The 14,304-nt window shown below is 50.0% G+C and overlaps 1 protein-coding gene across 1 annotated transcript in view; it reads left to right on the top strand.

The window, feature by feature from the left end:
• LOC133356643 (protein kinase C delta type-like) overlaps positions 1–14,031 on the top strand; it is a 65,404-nt gene extending 51,373 nt beyond the window's left edge. Inside the window, exons 14-19 of the mRNA XM_061574270.1 lie at positions 1,742–1,833; positions 5,230–5,292; positions 8,785–8,923; positions 10,033–10,221; positions 10,508–10,636; positions 12,478–14,031. Coding sequence (XP_061430254.1) covers positions 1,742–1,833; positions 5,230–5,292; positions 8,785–8,923; positions 10,033–10,221; positions 10,508–10,636; positions 12,478–12,636 — 771 coding nt within the window. The 3' untranslated portion in view covers positions 12,637–14,031. The remainder of the gene's footprint in view (positions 1–1,741; positions 1,834–5,229; positions 5,293–8,784; positions 8,924–10,032; positions 10,222–10,507; positions 10,637–12,477) is intronic.
• The last annotated feature ends 273 nt before the right edge of the window (positions 14,032–14,304 follow it).

The raw sequence follows: 14,304 nt of genomic DNA on the forward strand, positions 1-14,304 counted from the left end.
GCAATCAACCTGTAGAAAGGGCGGAAATCACCAAGTGTCGACCAAGCGAGCATCGAAAAGGACGAGCAGCAGCGGATGAGCAACAAGAGCCATCGTTCATCGCCAGAGCGCTCCAAGCCGGTGAGCGCGCACAGCCGCATCGTCCAGAGCCCGAGCCAACACAGCCTGAAGTAAGGGCGGGTGTCCGTGTGAAGTTGGCAGCGATCAAGGAGCGAGAGAGCGCACGAGCAGCACGACCTGGGCATCACCGAGCATCGTACCGACTCAACAATCATCCAGCAGTGGAGAAGACTGGAGCTGCCACCAAGAGAGAGAGAGAGAGCGCCATCGAATGCGCCGTGTGTTTGATACACACACACACCGACCAACACCCAGTGAGAACAGACAAGACGTCCAGCAGCGACGACGGAATCATCGTGCACCACGACGGCAAGCGTCGTACCGACGCCGCTCAATCTAGCAGTGGAGAGAGAGTGCACGTGCAGCACCAAGCCCGCCCGCTATCAAGCCCCAAACAACCAAGTTTCCTCAAGTAGCGTCGTGCCAACACCACTCAGCTAGCAGTAGAGAGAGAGAGCGCACGAGTGGCACCAAGCCCCCGGAACCATCAAGCGCCAAGCAAGCAAGTTTCTTCAAGGAACATCGTGCCAACGCGCTCAATCCAGCAGTGGAGAGTGGGAGCAGCACGGGCTCGCTGCGGCCACGCCCAAGCGAGAGGAACCTCTCTGGCTGCTGGTTGTATCCTCCCCCACCCCACAAGCTCCGACACAGCGACCTGCCTCTGCTTAAAATATTAATTTTACAAGGGGACAACGCACACACAACACGCACACGAATAAGACTTTCAAAAAGTTATCTTTGTGTTTCAAAAAGGGTTGCCATTTCAAGGTGGTGCGTTCAATATCAACTGATCGTGCAAAGCAGTTGCTGCCATCGAGTTACATGAATAAGAAATGTTTGAGTCATTTATTTTCGTTAATTGCATAATCTTGCCGATGAATCTATTGACGTATACTTTTGCCTTTGCATATTAGAATTTCATATGTTTGTTTAGAATTAAAATTGCTTAACACCAAGTGTTCGAGTGCTTCTTTCCCAGTCCATGCAAACTGTCTTATTTATAAGAACTATAACCTGTGATGAGATATGAATTTGGAGACCTAACATAACATAAACACACTAAGATAATCAGTAATCAAAGATAATCTTTTTATCCCGATTGATACAACTCTGGATAACGAAGCTAAGCCTAATTATCATAACTGCATACATTAACACAATCACAAGTACCCGCATAAATTGCCACGATTATCTCCGTGAGTATCATAATTTATGCATATAATTACATACATTATCATAATTTATGCGATTTGCGCATTTTTTTACAATTTTATTTATTTTATTATTAAAAAAATAATAATCCGGCATATACATGGAAGGGAAAAGCGGAGGACCCGGAGAAAAATCCACACGACCACAGGGAGAGAGAGAGACACACGCAAACTCCAAATATACAGCGGGCATCAGGATGGGGATTGAACCCACAACCTCCTGTTTAGCAGGCAAGTTAGTTAACATCTCATAGCCACCGTGATGATAATGAAAGAGACAGAGACACGCAAACGTAAAATATACAGCAGGCATCAGAGTCGGAATCGAAGCCATGAGCTCCTGCATGGAGGGGGGGGGGTTAACATCTCGCCACCGTGCGCTCCCTCATGCCTGGCGGTGTTGCACGCAGGAGCACCTGTTCTTCGTCATGGAGTACCTCAACGGCGGAGACCTCATGTTCCACATCCAGGAGAAGGGGCGCTTTGACCTGCCCCGAGCCACGTACGTCATCAGCACAATCATCATCAGCATCATCAGCTTAATCATCATCACAATCATCATCACCATAATCATCACAATCATCATCAGCACAATCATCATCATAAGCAGCACAATCATCAGCACAATCATCATCATTCTAAACGCATGCCCAGTGGCAGCTGTCCCTGTGCATTAGTCTGCCAGTGGTGTGGGAAGATGATCAACTGCTTTGTGTCAACCCATGTGAGTATTTAGCAAATTTAGACCGTGACGCCGGCACAAGTTGGACTCATAGACTCACACAAAGACCCAAAGACTTGCACAGTGACCTACAGACTCACACAGAGACCCATAGACTCGCACATATACCCATAGACTTACACAGAGACCTACATACTCACAGAGAACCATAGACCTACACAGAGACTCATAGATTCATACAAAGATCCATAGATTCATATAGAGACTCGTAGACCTACACAGAAACCCATAGACTCACACGAAGCCCCATATACTCACACAGAGATCAATATACTCACACAGAGACTCGTAGACTGACATAAAGACCAGCACAGAGAGCCATAGAATCATGTGCCCTGCCGGTCTTCATAGGTGCTCGCTAACAGCACTTGCCCCAACAGTCTGTTAAGGCTACACAGGGGATCTTTGTATTTTCTTGTGCACCACTGCCAATGCGACAGAAGCAGCAGTGATAGCTCGGAAATGCTTCACTGGAGACTGCATCCAAACCCGGGAAACCAGAAGAGCAATCTTGGAAGTCGTTCTGACTTTTAATCTAACCGCTGTAAAATAAAATATCATATTATATATTTAAAACAAAAAACTAAACTTAAAACTATTTTTATTTTACCAGGTAAGGCCCCACAGAGCTATGTAGCTCTTTCTCAGAAGCGACTTGCCCACAGATGATAGCTCAAGGGAGTGGCTTATCATCACGTGGAAATGTATAGCAGTAGCCAAATACTCGTGGTGATGTTGATTCTCAACGTGGAGGGAAAAACCGGAGGACCCGAAGTAAAACCCACGCAACCGCGGAGAGAGAGATATACAAACTTCAACTATACAACAGGTGTCACGGTCAGGATCGAGCCCACGACCTCTTCCATACCAGGCGAGGTAGTTAACATCTCCTAGGCACCGTGATTATGATGAGAGAGAGACACGCAAACTCCAAATATACAGCAGGCGTCAGGGTCGGAATCTAACCCACGACCTCCTGTATAGCAGGCGAACATCTCCTAGCCGCATGGCAGCTTTTAAAGAGTGCCTTCACTCGAGGAGCTAATCAACACGGGGACAGCATCGAGTGATTTATTTGGGAAGGGCGTTGCGAGTGCCCAGGAATGAGTGATGGTAACAGAGGCCACAAAGGAGTCACGAAAATGACTATTGGGGAGGGTCGGAGTTGTGGGGCGAGGGGAGGGAAGAGGAAGGGAATGTGAAATAGAGAAGGGGTAAGGCTGTGGGCAGTGTTGCGTCTACGGGCAGTATTGAGTCTACAGGCAAAGTTCAGTCTGTGGGCAGTGCTAAGTCTATGGGCAGTGTTGAGTCTATGGGCAGTGTTGAGTCTATGGGCAGTGCTGAGTCTATGTGCAGTGTTGAGTCTATGGGCAGTGCTGGGTCTATGGGCAGTGTTGAGTCTATAGGCAGTGTAGAGTCTATGGGCTGTGTTATGTCTATGGGCAGTGCTGAGTCTATGTGCAGTGTTGAGTCTATGGGCAGTGCTGAGTCTATGGGCAGTGTTGAGTCTATAGGCAGTACTGAGTCTATGTGCAGTGCTGAGTCTATGGGCAGCGCTGAGTCTATGTGCAGTGTTGAGTCTATGGGCAGTGTTGAGTCTATGGGCAGTGTTGAGTCTATAGGCAGTGTAGAGTCTATGGGCTGTGTTATGTCTATGGGCAGTGTTGAGTCTATGGGCAGTGTTGAGTCTATATGCATTGTTGAGTCTAGATGATGAGGTGAGGAAAGGTAATGCAGAGATCTAAAGACCCACGTCGGGTATTTGAAATGACAGCGGTGCAGTCAACTGGACTCCAGTGAAGTTGGAGCAGGAGGAGAGGCGAGGTGTGAGAATGAAAATGGGAGATTTAAAAATAACTCGAACGTAAGCGTTTGAATTTGTTGGAGTGGAGTGAGGGGAGAGGCAGGGAGACCAAGTATAAAAAAATGACAGAGGTAGTGCAGGCCGAGTAAAGATCAGAGAATGAACCAGGAGTTTGGTGGCAGAAAGTTAAATGAGAGGGCGGATTATTCTCATTTTAAACAGATGGAAGTAAATATGCATGTTGAGCTCAATTGGAGGCGGCAGACATGAGCGTTAGCGGAGACGTGCATGGGGATATTTGAGGGATGTGTCAAAGGGGACACCGAGGTTGAGGTCAGAGGAAACCGGAATTAAGGACGAGCACAGGGAGGGAGATGGATGATGCTTTAAGCGGAGTAAGAGAGTGATGGAAAGCAAAATTCTGTTTAGGATTGTATGGCAGCCAGGAAGGCCGGAGGAGGAGAAGCGAGAAAAGGTCGGGGGTGAGAGAGGAAATGGAGAACAATTAGAGGAAGAGGAAGAATAAGATTTGGGTTTTTGTCGTCAATGAAATAGTGAGGAAAGCAGGAGGAGTAGACAGATTTAAGAAAGTCCACATATCGATTAAGAAAGAATAGTGAAAGGGACCCTATGGAGTACCGATACTGAGAGGGGAGGGGATACGGAGTGGCTGGAGGAGACATAGGAAGTGCAAGAAGCAAGGTGACCTTCGAGCAAGAAGAGGCGGGGGGGGGGGGGTGCCTGAAATGTCGGGGTAGGAGAGAGCGGAGGAGAGAGTGGCGTGACCAACAGTGGCCGAAAGGCGGTGGACAGGTCGAGAAGAATGATACTGGGGGAGAGAGAGGGGGATCAGAATGGGGTTTTCGAGATGGTTGTGGACATTGAGAAGGGCTCTTATGGTGGAATGGAGAGGGGGTGATGGCCGGATTGGGATTGGATCGAGAGGGAATGTGAGTGTTGTTCAATCCGTCAGGATCTAGAGCAGTGGTTCTTCTTCTGAACCTGGGGTGCACCCACTCCCTGGGGGTGCGAGATGCCCTTTCTGGCAGTGTGAGACATGGTCAGATTTATTTTTAGAAGGTAAATCATCGACACACAAATTAAGCACAGGCCATGTAAGTACAACTATTTTGTTTAATCAATCCATATGTATTTATTAACATTTTTACGATTTAGAACCAAATGGGTGCAAGGCTGCAATACAGGTTAAGAACCACTGCTCTACATGGAATGTGAGTGTTGTTCAACCCGATGCTTGCTCGCTCGCTCAGACCTCACTGTGCTTCTGGAGAGAGAGGCATTCCGTGCGGAGCGTTGATCTCCCACTCTCTCTCTCTTTCGCTGTCTCACAGATTCTATTCTGCTGAAATCATCTGTGGCCTTCAGTTCCTCCACTCCAAAGGCATAATCTACAGGTGGGCACCAACGCGCGCCATCAGGGACTTCTTCCTAACTCAATCACCCATTCATCTATTCACTCACTCATTCACTCACTGTGTCACTCATCCCCTCACTCGTCCGCTCATTAGACCAATCATTAATTTCCACATATTATTTGGGTCTTTCGGTAAAGCCACGTAGATAGCTTTAAAGAAAATAACAAAATAACAGTAATTTTTTGTTATTTTGTTATTTTCTTTGAACTTATCTACGTGACTTTACCAAAAAACCCAAGGAATCTGAATTCCTGCAGTCACGAAAGCTTTAAGTCATTAATTTACTCACTAATTCATTTACTGAAGCACACACTCACACACCCGCTCAAACAACCAATCACTCACTCGCCATTCATTCACTGACTCACCGCTTACTGAAATGCAAACATTACTTTCTCACGAATTGGCTGGTAACATCTTCATAAACAGAGGATTGCAGAACTTGGGCATTGGTTAGTAGTGCCGGCTCCTCATCGAGTCGCTGCTGCAGTGTTACAAGCTGACTTGATTAATGTCATAAACTCAGTGGCATACTCACTCACTCACTAAGTCACTCACTCACAAGTTACTCGCACACTTAGTCACCCACTCACTTAGTCATTCACTTCGTTACCTACCCACTCACTTAGTCACTCACTCACTAAGTCACTCACTCACTAAGTCATCCACTCAATTAGTCGCCCACTCACTAAGTCACCCACTAAGTCACTCATTCACTCGTAAGCTTGCGATCGCTGTGAGCTGCTCACTCTTAACACTGAAGCACTCGGTCAGATTGAGCAGTTTGTGTCATGATTATACGGAGACAAAGATCCCCTGTATAGCCTGCAGCAGGCTGTTGAGGCATTTGCTCTTAGCGAGCCGCTGTGTGCCATGCCGGCCTTCATGAATCCGGCACCACACCCGCAGTGCTGAAGTTGACACACCGCACCTAGTACTCATTGTTAAGTTTTAGTCAACCTCGGGGAGGGCTCAGGACCCGGTTAAAATATTTGTCAACACTATTATTGGTCGTGAACAGGAGTTGAACCCGGCATATCGGGTTCGTAGCGCAGTGCGATAACACTTCGCCACCGTTCCATCTACAAAGGCAGCGATCCCCCGAGAAGCCTTAATGGATTTTTGGGACCAGCACGGTATACGAAGTGGTAAGTGGCCACCACCACGCCCGGCTGTCTTTGTTCCTCAGTGGCAATGTTTACGCACCACACTGGGTACTCTGATTAAGGCTGAATCGACCTAGGGGAGGCCCATGGCCGGTTTAGATAATATAATCGTCACCGGTTGCTGGGTTCGTAGCGCAGCGCGCTAACCGCTACACCATCGCTCCCCACACACGAACACACAACAACAGCCACCATTGACTACTAAGTGGCGGTGACGTCACCACCGTGCTTGTGCCAGGCAGGCTAGGTGCACTTTGAGGCCACGTGAAGTGTCGACGGCTCGCTGTCAGGAGGTCAAGGGACAGACCCAGGTGCCATGGGTTGACTGACTGAGATGACTGACCGATGCAACACCTGTACACTCCACCATGCCAACTTGCTGTGTTTTAGCCGCCCAGCGCTCCGCTCGTTGTTGTGAGCATTGCATCTCTGCTCTCCGCTGTTGATGGAGGGCAACTGCTTTCAAACAGCCCAGTAGCGTCCTTCACGAGCCTCCTCCATAGAGGACGATCTTGACACCGCTGGTACCACATCCTCCTGTACCACATCAGCCCATCTCTTCTTTAGCCTGTGTCGGGTCCATTTAGCCCCCTCTAACCGGCCGAACAGAAGTTGCTTGGTTATGCGGTGGCTGGGCATGCAGGCTACATGAGCCAGTCATCGCAGCCTTGCCTGCCAGACGAGCTTACCGATGATGGGAACTGTGTCCAGTGTAATGCAATGCAACACAACACAGAGAGTCGGTTAACACACAGTTAACGCATAGCCTGGTTGATTACGTTCTTCCAAAGATTAACCGACTCTCCCTGTTGCATTGCATTACACTTTGTAATTTTACTAAATTAGTTTTCTCAAGCTACCTATTTCTCTTCTTGGTTCTTTCGGTAAAGTCACGTAGAAGGGAAATAATCAAAATAAAACATAATAAAACAAAATTCTCACGACGTTTCGGCCACAATGCAAGCAGCCGTCCTCAGGTGAAGAACAGGGCTGTCGGAAAGACAGCGTCCGAATTAACACCACCAAGCTTGGTAGCGTATATTTAAGCTGGGTTAAAGGAGGAGAGCGCCTTGATAAATGAATTTACATATCAACAAAAGAATTTAGCATATTTACGGAAAATGCAGATATGGGATTAGTCACTACTTGTGGAATGTGTAGGTGGTGGGGAGGTCTCAAAGTCATATTATGCTCGTGTATTATGTAGGATTAGCAGTCATAAAGGGAGAAAGTAGGATTAGCAGTAATAGAGGGAGGTAAATTTTAATAGTAAGGAGCTGCAGCAGCCAAACCACCACGTAAAAAAACTAAAATATAAACTACATCCAATATCATCAATACACTCAATATACTCTCCAATAAGCTCAGCTTATTGATTTCGGACGTAAACAACAAGAAACATCTGAAAATCCGAGATATTTCATTTTAAGTCCCCCAAATATCTATTTTTATTGCCCCATAAACATGTCTGTACCTGGTGTCATTCAGAAACCGTTCAAACTATAGGATTGCGGGTGTTTTTATTTGATAGAGTATTAAACAGCAAATACAATTGAAGCGAGAACCATTCTATATTTTATTGTTTTTGAGATATTTCGGATTCAAGCGGTTTTGAACGAAAAAAATCTGCATTGTATGATGTTACAATCTGAATAATTCTAAAACGGTATTAAGTACATTAATTTTTGTTATTTCTAATAAAGAACATACTCTTTAAATTGAGCAGTTTCCGATGGGTCTGTCTTTAAATATTAGAAGTTGAATGAAGTCCTCAACAATACAAATGTTTAGAGTAGTTCATCTTCTTGGTTCTTTCGGTAAAGTGACGTAGAATGGAAATAATAAAATAATAAAAATATAACACAATATTATTTAACTTTACCGAAAGAACCAAGAAGATGAATCGCTGCAGTCACGAAAGCTTTAAATCGAAATTTAGAGTAGTTGTTAGTGTCTGATCGAAGATAAAAATGGTAAACAAAAAAGACATTCTTCATGAACTCGTTTATTTACAACGCTATTTTTCCCATAACATGGCATTCTTCAGGAAAACAACCACTAGCACCGCCGTGTTATAGGAGAACAGACAGACAGACCGTGCGTGTGGTTTAATGAACCCCGGGGGAAGGGCGGGAACGATCGGCGGAGCCGGGGCCTCGAACTCGCCGTGGCATCGCTCAGCAACGGTCGGTGAGCACGAGACCCTCATCCAGCAGTGAATCAACCCTGGCCACTGCTGTCTGTCCCACGCTCGCCCCCCCCCCCCCCGATGTCGCCCCCCCCCCACCACCCGGCCCACCGCTAGAGACCTGAAGCTGGATAACATCCTGCTGGACCGCGACGGCCACGTGAAGATCGCCGACTTTGGGATGTGCAAAGAGAATGTGAGCGCCGAGACGCTCGCCTCCACCTTCTGCGGCACGCCCGACTACATCGCGCCCGAGGTTCGGGGGGGTACGGGGGGCACACGGGGGCATGGGGCATGGGGGGCATGGAGGGCACAAGGAGGGCACGGGGGGCACGGGGACATGGGGGGCACGGGGGGCATAAGGCGGGCATGTTGGGCACGGGGCGGGCACTGGGGGAACACGGGGGGCATTCGGGGGGCACGGGGGGCACTGGGAGCATGGGGGGCACACAGGGGGCACGGGGGCATGGGAGGCACTGCGGCACTGGGGACACATGGGGGGCACAGAGGCATGGGGGGCAGGGGTGGCATGGGGGGCATGGGGGCTACCGGGGGGGCACGGAGGGCACGGGGAGCACACAGGGGGCATGGGGGTCACACGGGGGGCCTGGGGGGAGGGGGGTGCACACGAGCCCTCTAAATGTGATGTTAATTCTAAATGTAAAGGGATAAACCGGAGGGTCCGGGGAAAAATGGACACGACCACGGGGAAAGAGACACGCAATCTCCAAATATACAGCAGATGTCAAGGTCAGGATCGAACCCACGATCTCCTGTACACCAGGCGAGGGAGATAACATCTACTAGCCACCAGTGCAAGCGAGAATGACTTTGATGCCATGGGCATGCAAGGGATGAGTGATCATGATGGAGGGGTCACATAGGGGTTAGGGAAGGGTATTAGAGGGCTCAGGAAGTGATGGAGGGGCGAGGAAAGAGGATGGGTGATGGAGGAGGTGGTTGAGGTTTTACGAGAGGAGCGAGAGGAGGCTAAGGCTGGGGGACTGCTCAATATACAACGTGGTCACCACGGCCATTGTCATTGTTGACTTTCGTTGGGTTGAGCCACGTCGAATCTGGTCACGTTTGTGGTGTAAGGCCTTCCACCACTCTGCACGGCCAAACAATACATGCGTGTCACCGCTCACGCTCATACACGCGTGTCACCGCGCATGGTCATACATGCGTGTCACCACACATGCATGCTCATACACGCATATTACCATTCCAAGCTCATACACGCGTGTCACCGCACACCCTCATACACGCGTGTTACCACGCAAGCTCATACACGCGTGTCACCGCACACCCTCATACACGCGTGTTACCACGCAAGCTCATACACGAGTGTCACCGTGTACACAGATCCTACTGGGTCACCCATACGGGCGCTCGGTGGACTGGTGGGCCCTGGGGGTGCTGCTCTACGAGATGCTGGTGGGGCAGTCGCCCTTCTACGGCACCGACGAGGAGCAGCTGTTCGAGGCGATCCGTGTGCACACGCCGCACTACCCTCGCTGGCTCAGCGAGCCCTCCCGAGATATCCTCACGCAGGTGAGAGGGAGACAGAGATCTTCACACAGGTGAGTGGGAGAGGTAGGGAGGGAGATCCTCACACAGGTGAGAGAGGGAGTCACGGTATTGAATAAATCTGCCCCAGTGTTTCACCCGCCACGCGGGCAGCATAAGACCGGCAACCTCCGGCTCGCTAAGTCCAGTGTGCCAGCACACATGGCTGATGATGATGTTGCTGATAATGCCGATGATGTTGACGCCGACAATGATGATGCTGAGGATACTGCTGATGCTAATGATGATGCCGATGATGCTTGTGCTGCAGCTGTTTGAAAGGGACCACTCTAAGCGGCTCGGGGTGGTGGGGTCCATAAGGATGCACGTGTTCTTCAAAACCATCGATTGGCAGGCGCTGGAGATGCGTCAGGTCATCCCTCCCTTCCGACCCAAAGTGGTACGTCCCACTTTCCACTGAGCCACACAAAGCCAAAAGTCCTCCATGTAGCCCACTCTGTATTTTTGGGCAAGTGCTGGTTAATGGGTAAAGAACAACAACAGCCGCCATTCGCCAATAAGTAGTGGTAACGTAACCATGGCGCCTGTGCCAGGCTAGGTGCACTTTGAGGCCACGTAAAGTGTTGAAAGCCCGCTAACAGGAGGTCACGGGATAGACCCAAGTGCTATGGGTTGACTGACTGAGTTGTTTGGCAGATGCACCACCTGTGCCCCATACTGTGCCAACTTTCTGTATTTTAGTCGCCCAGAACTCGTTGTTGTGAGCGTCGTTCCTCTGCCCTCCGTTATTGCTGGAGGGTGACTGCCTCCAACTGCCCAGTAGCGTCCTTCATGAGCCTCCTCCATTGAGGCCAATCTTGACACCGCTGGCCTTACCTGGTAAAATAATAATATTTTAGTTTTTAGTTTATTTTTTACCAGCATTCCGTAAGTCCGCTCAGCTCCAGATATTCCTGCACCGCATCAGCTCCATTTCTTCTCCAGCCCATGTCGTGCCCATCTCGCCTCCTCTATGTGGCCAAACAGAAGCTCCATGGGCATGCGGTGGTTGGGAATGCAGGCTGCATGACCCAGCCAACACAACCTTGCCTTCTAGAGGAGCTCACTGATGTATTTATGTATGTTGAACTTCTTTTGCACCGTACGTAGACAAGGATTTGTGAGCTCCTCACACAATCCATCCTGGTTAAACCCAGGGCGGATTGTAGGTAGCCCAGCCTGAATGTTTCTAACTGGTGCAGATGTTCAATTAGAGGGGTTCACGTTTTGCAAGCATAGATAAGGGAAGGCATGACTGTGGCCTAGAAGACCCGAAGATTCGTGTGAAGCGACATATCAGGTAGCTTCCACACAGCGTTGCGCAGCCGGTAAAAAGATAATGCTGCTCGACTGATTTAGTGTGAGACCTTTGCTGTCATAAGCATACTGCCCAGGTATGGTAAACCCTCCACTCCAAACCTGCTCCATCAGCTGATGGGGAGTTAAGGGGGTCGGGGTGTTTGATGGCACAAAACACCCAGGCAGGTGCTTAGTTTTTGCTAGACACACACATGCGCACACACACAGGTACACACACGTGCACATGAAAGCCACCAGTGGTCCCCGTGTGGCTGGGAGAGTCCCACTAGGTTCACAATTTCTGGTTGTAAACCCGGGATAAATCCATGGGGTTTTTGCAGAGGCCACTCTTGCGTGCCCGTGCGTGAGCGTGCATGTGTGTGCGCGTGTCTGCGCCCCTATGGGGAGCGGTAGTGCAGCGCTCATGGTCGGCACCAGTGAGTACCTGGTGCAGTGTGTAAACATCACCACTGGGGAGACAAAGGCGGCCGGGCGTGGTGCTGGCCACCCAACCCCCCATATGCCGTGCTGGCCTACATAGGTGCTACTCGTTAACAGCACGTGCCGCAACAGTTTGTTAAGACTATATGGGGATCTTTGTATATTTTCATTTATATTAGTGGATGTCCGGTGGCACAGCGTTAAACGGCGCTGCGCTTCAAACCTGACGACTCGAGTTCGATTCCCGCTCTCGGCCAGAAATACCAGTGAGGATTATCTGAGCCTGTCTCCCTTATATTGACTCAGCCTCAAATGAGTACCTGGTACTGTGTGTAGCAAACATCAGCACTGGGGAGACAAAGACGGCCGGGTGCGGTGCTGCCCACCCATCCCCTGGTGAGCCCGTGCTGGGTTCACGGCACTTTCCCTAATAGTCTGGTTAAGGCTACACGGGGGATCTTTGTCTTTGTTGTGTGCGCCCCACCCCACCGGGTTGGCCAGAGATCGGCCAACGACTGCAGCAACTTCGACCAGGAGTTCCTGAGCGAGAAGCCGCGTCTGTCCTTTGGCAACAAGGAGCTCATCAGCTCCATGGACCAGTCGGTGTTCCATGGATTCTCCTTCACCAGCCCCATGGTGGAGATGCTGGGGGAGAAATGACATCGCCAACCTGGTCGCTCGTGAGCATGCCAGGGCCGACAGGGGTTGGTGGATGGGGGGCGGGGGTGTTAAGACGATGGCAACGATGGTAGTGATGATAGTGATGACTATGGTGGCGCGACAATGGTGGTGACGATGGTGATGGCGGTGGTGACGATGGTGATGATGGTGGTGACGATGGTGGTGATGATAGTGATGACGATGGTGGCGACGATGGTGGTGACGATGGTGATGGCGGTGGTGACGATGGTGATGATGGTGGTGACGATGGTGGTGATGATGGGGTTGACGATGGTGATGATGGTGGTGACGATGGTGGTGATGACGATGGTGATGATGGTGGTGACGATGGTGGTGATGATGGGGTTGACGATGGTGATGATGGTGGTGACGATGGTGGTGATGATGGTGGTGATGGTGGTGGTGACGATGGTGGTGATGATGGTGGTGATGGTGGTGGTGACGATGGTGGTGATGGTGGTGGCGATGGTGGTGGCAATGGTGATGATGATGGTGGAGACGGTGGTGACGATGGTGGCGTCGCGTGCATGTGACTCAATCCATAACCGGCGCTCACAATCACTCACTAACTCACTTAGACACCCACTCACTGACTTACTCCATAACTAACTCTCTCAATCACCCATTCATTCATCCACCTACTGACTGAAAACCCTTCATAACCGTCTCACTCAATCACTCAATCATTCATCAACTCACTCAGTCACCCGACCAACCTGCTCACTCAATCAGCCACTCACTCAGTCACCCACACAGTTACTCACCCAGCTACTCACTCACGAAACAGACTAGCCACTGACTCACCCACCCACTCACAGTCTATGGGGTCTGCGTGCTAGTCTATGGGGTCTCCATGCTAGTCTATGGGGTCTGCGTGCTCGTCTATGGGGTCTCCGTGCTCGTCTATGGGGTCTGCGTGCTAATCTATGGGGTCTTCATGCTACTCTATGGTGAATCCGTGGTAGTCTATGGGGTCTCCATGCTAATCTATGGGGTCTCCGTGCTAGTCTATGGGGAATCCGTGCTACTCTATTGGGTCTTCGTGCTAGTCTATGGGGTCTCCATGCTAGTCTATGGGGAATCCGTGCTAGTCTATGGGGAATCCGTGCTAATCTATGGGGTCTGCGTGCTAGTCTATGGGGTCTCTGTGCTAGTCTATGGGGTCTGCTTGCTAGTCTATGGGGTCTGCGTGCTAGTCTATGGGCTCTATGCTAGTCTATGGGGTCTCTGTGCTCGTCTTTGGGGTCTCCATGCTAGTCTATGGGGTATCCATGCTAGTCTATGGGGTCTCCATGCTAATCTATGGGGTCTGCGTGCTAGTTTATGGGGTCTGCGTGCTAATCTATGGGGTCTGCGTGGTAGTGTATGGGGTCTGCGTGCTAGTGTATGGGGTCTGCGTGCTAGTCTATGGGGTCTGCGTGCTAATATATGGGGTCTGCGTGCTTGTTTATGGGATCTGCGTGCTAATCTATGGGGTCTGCGTGCTAGTCTATGGGGTCTGCGTTCTCGTTTATTGGATCTGCGTACTAGTCTATGGGGCCTACATTCTTGTTTATGGGGTCTGCCTGCTCGTTTATGGGGTCTCCATTCTCGTTTATGGGGTCTGCGTGCTAGTCTATGGGGTCTGCATGCTAGTCTATGGGGTCT

The sequence above is a fragment of the Lethenteron reissneri genome, chromosome 55 (assembly GCF_015708825.2).
Source record: "Lethenteron reissneri isolate LAM-NWPU_2019-01 chromosome 55, ASM1570882v1, whole genome shotgun sequence".
Taxonomy (NCBI): Eukaryota; Metazoa; Chordata; class Hyperoartia; order Petromyzontiformes; family Petromyzontidae; genus Lethenteron; species Lethenteron reissneri.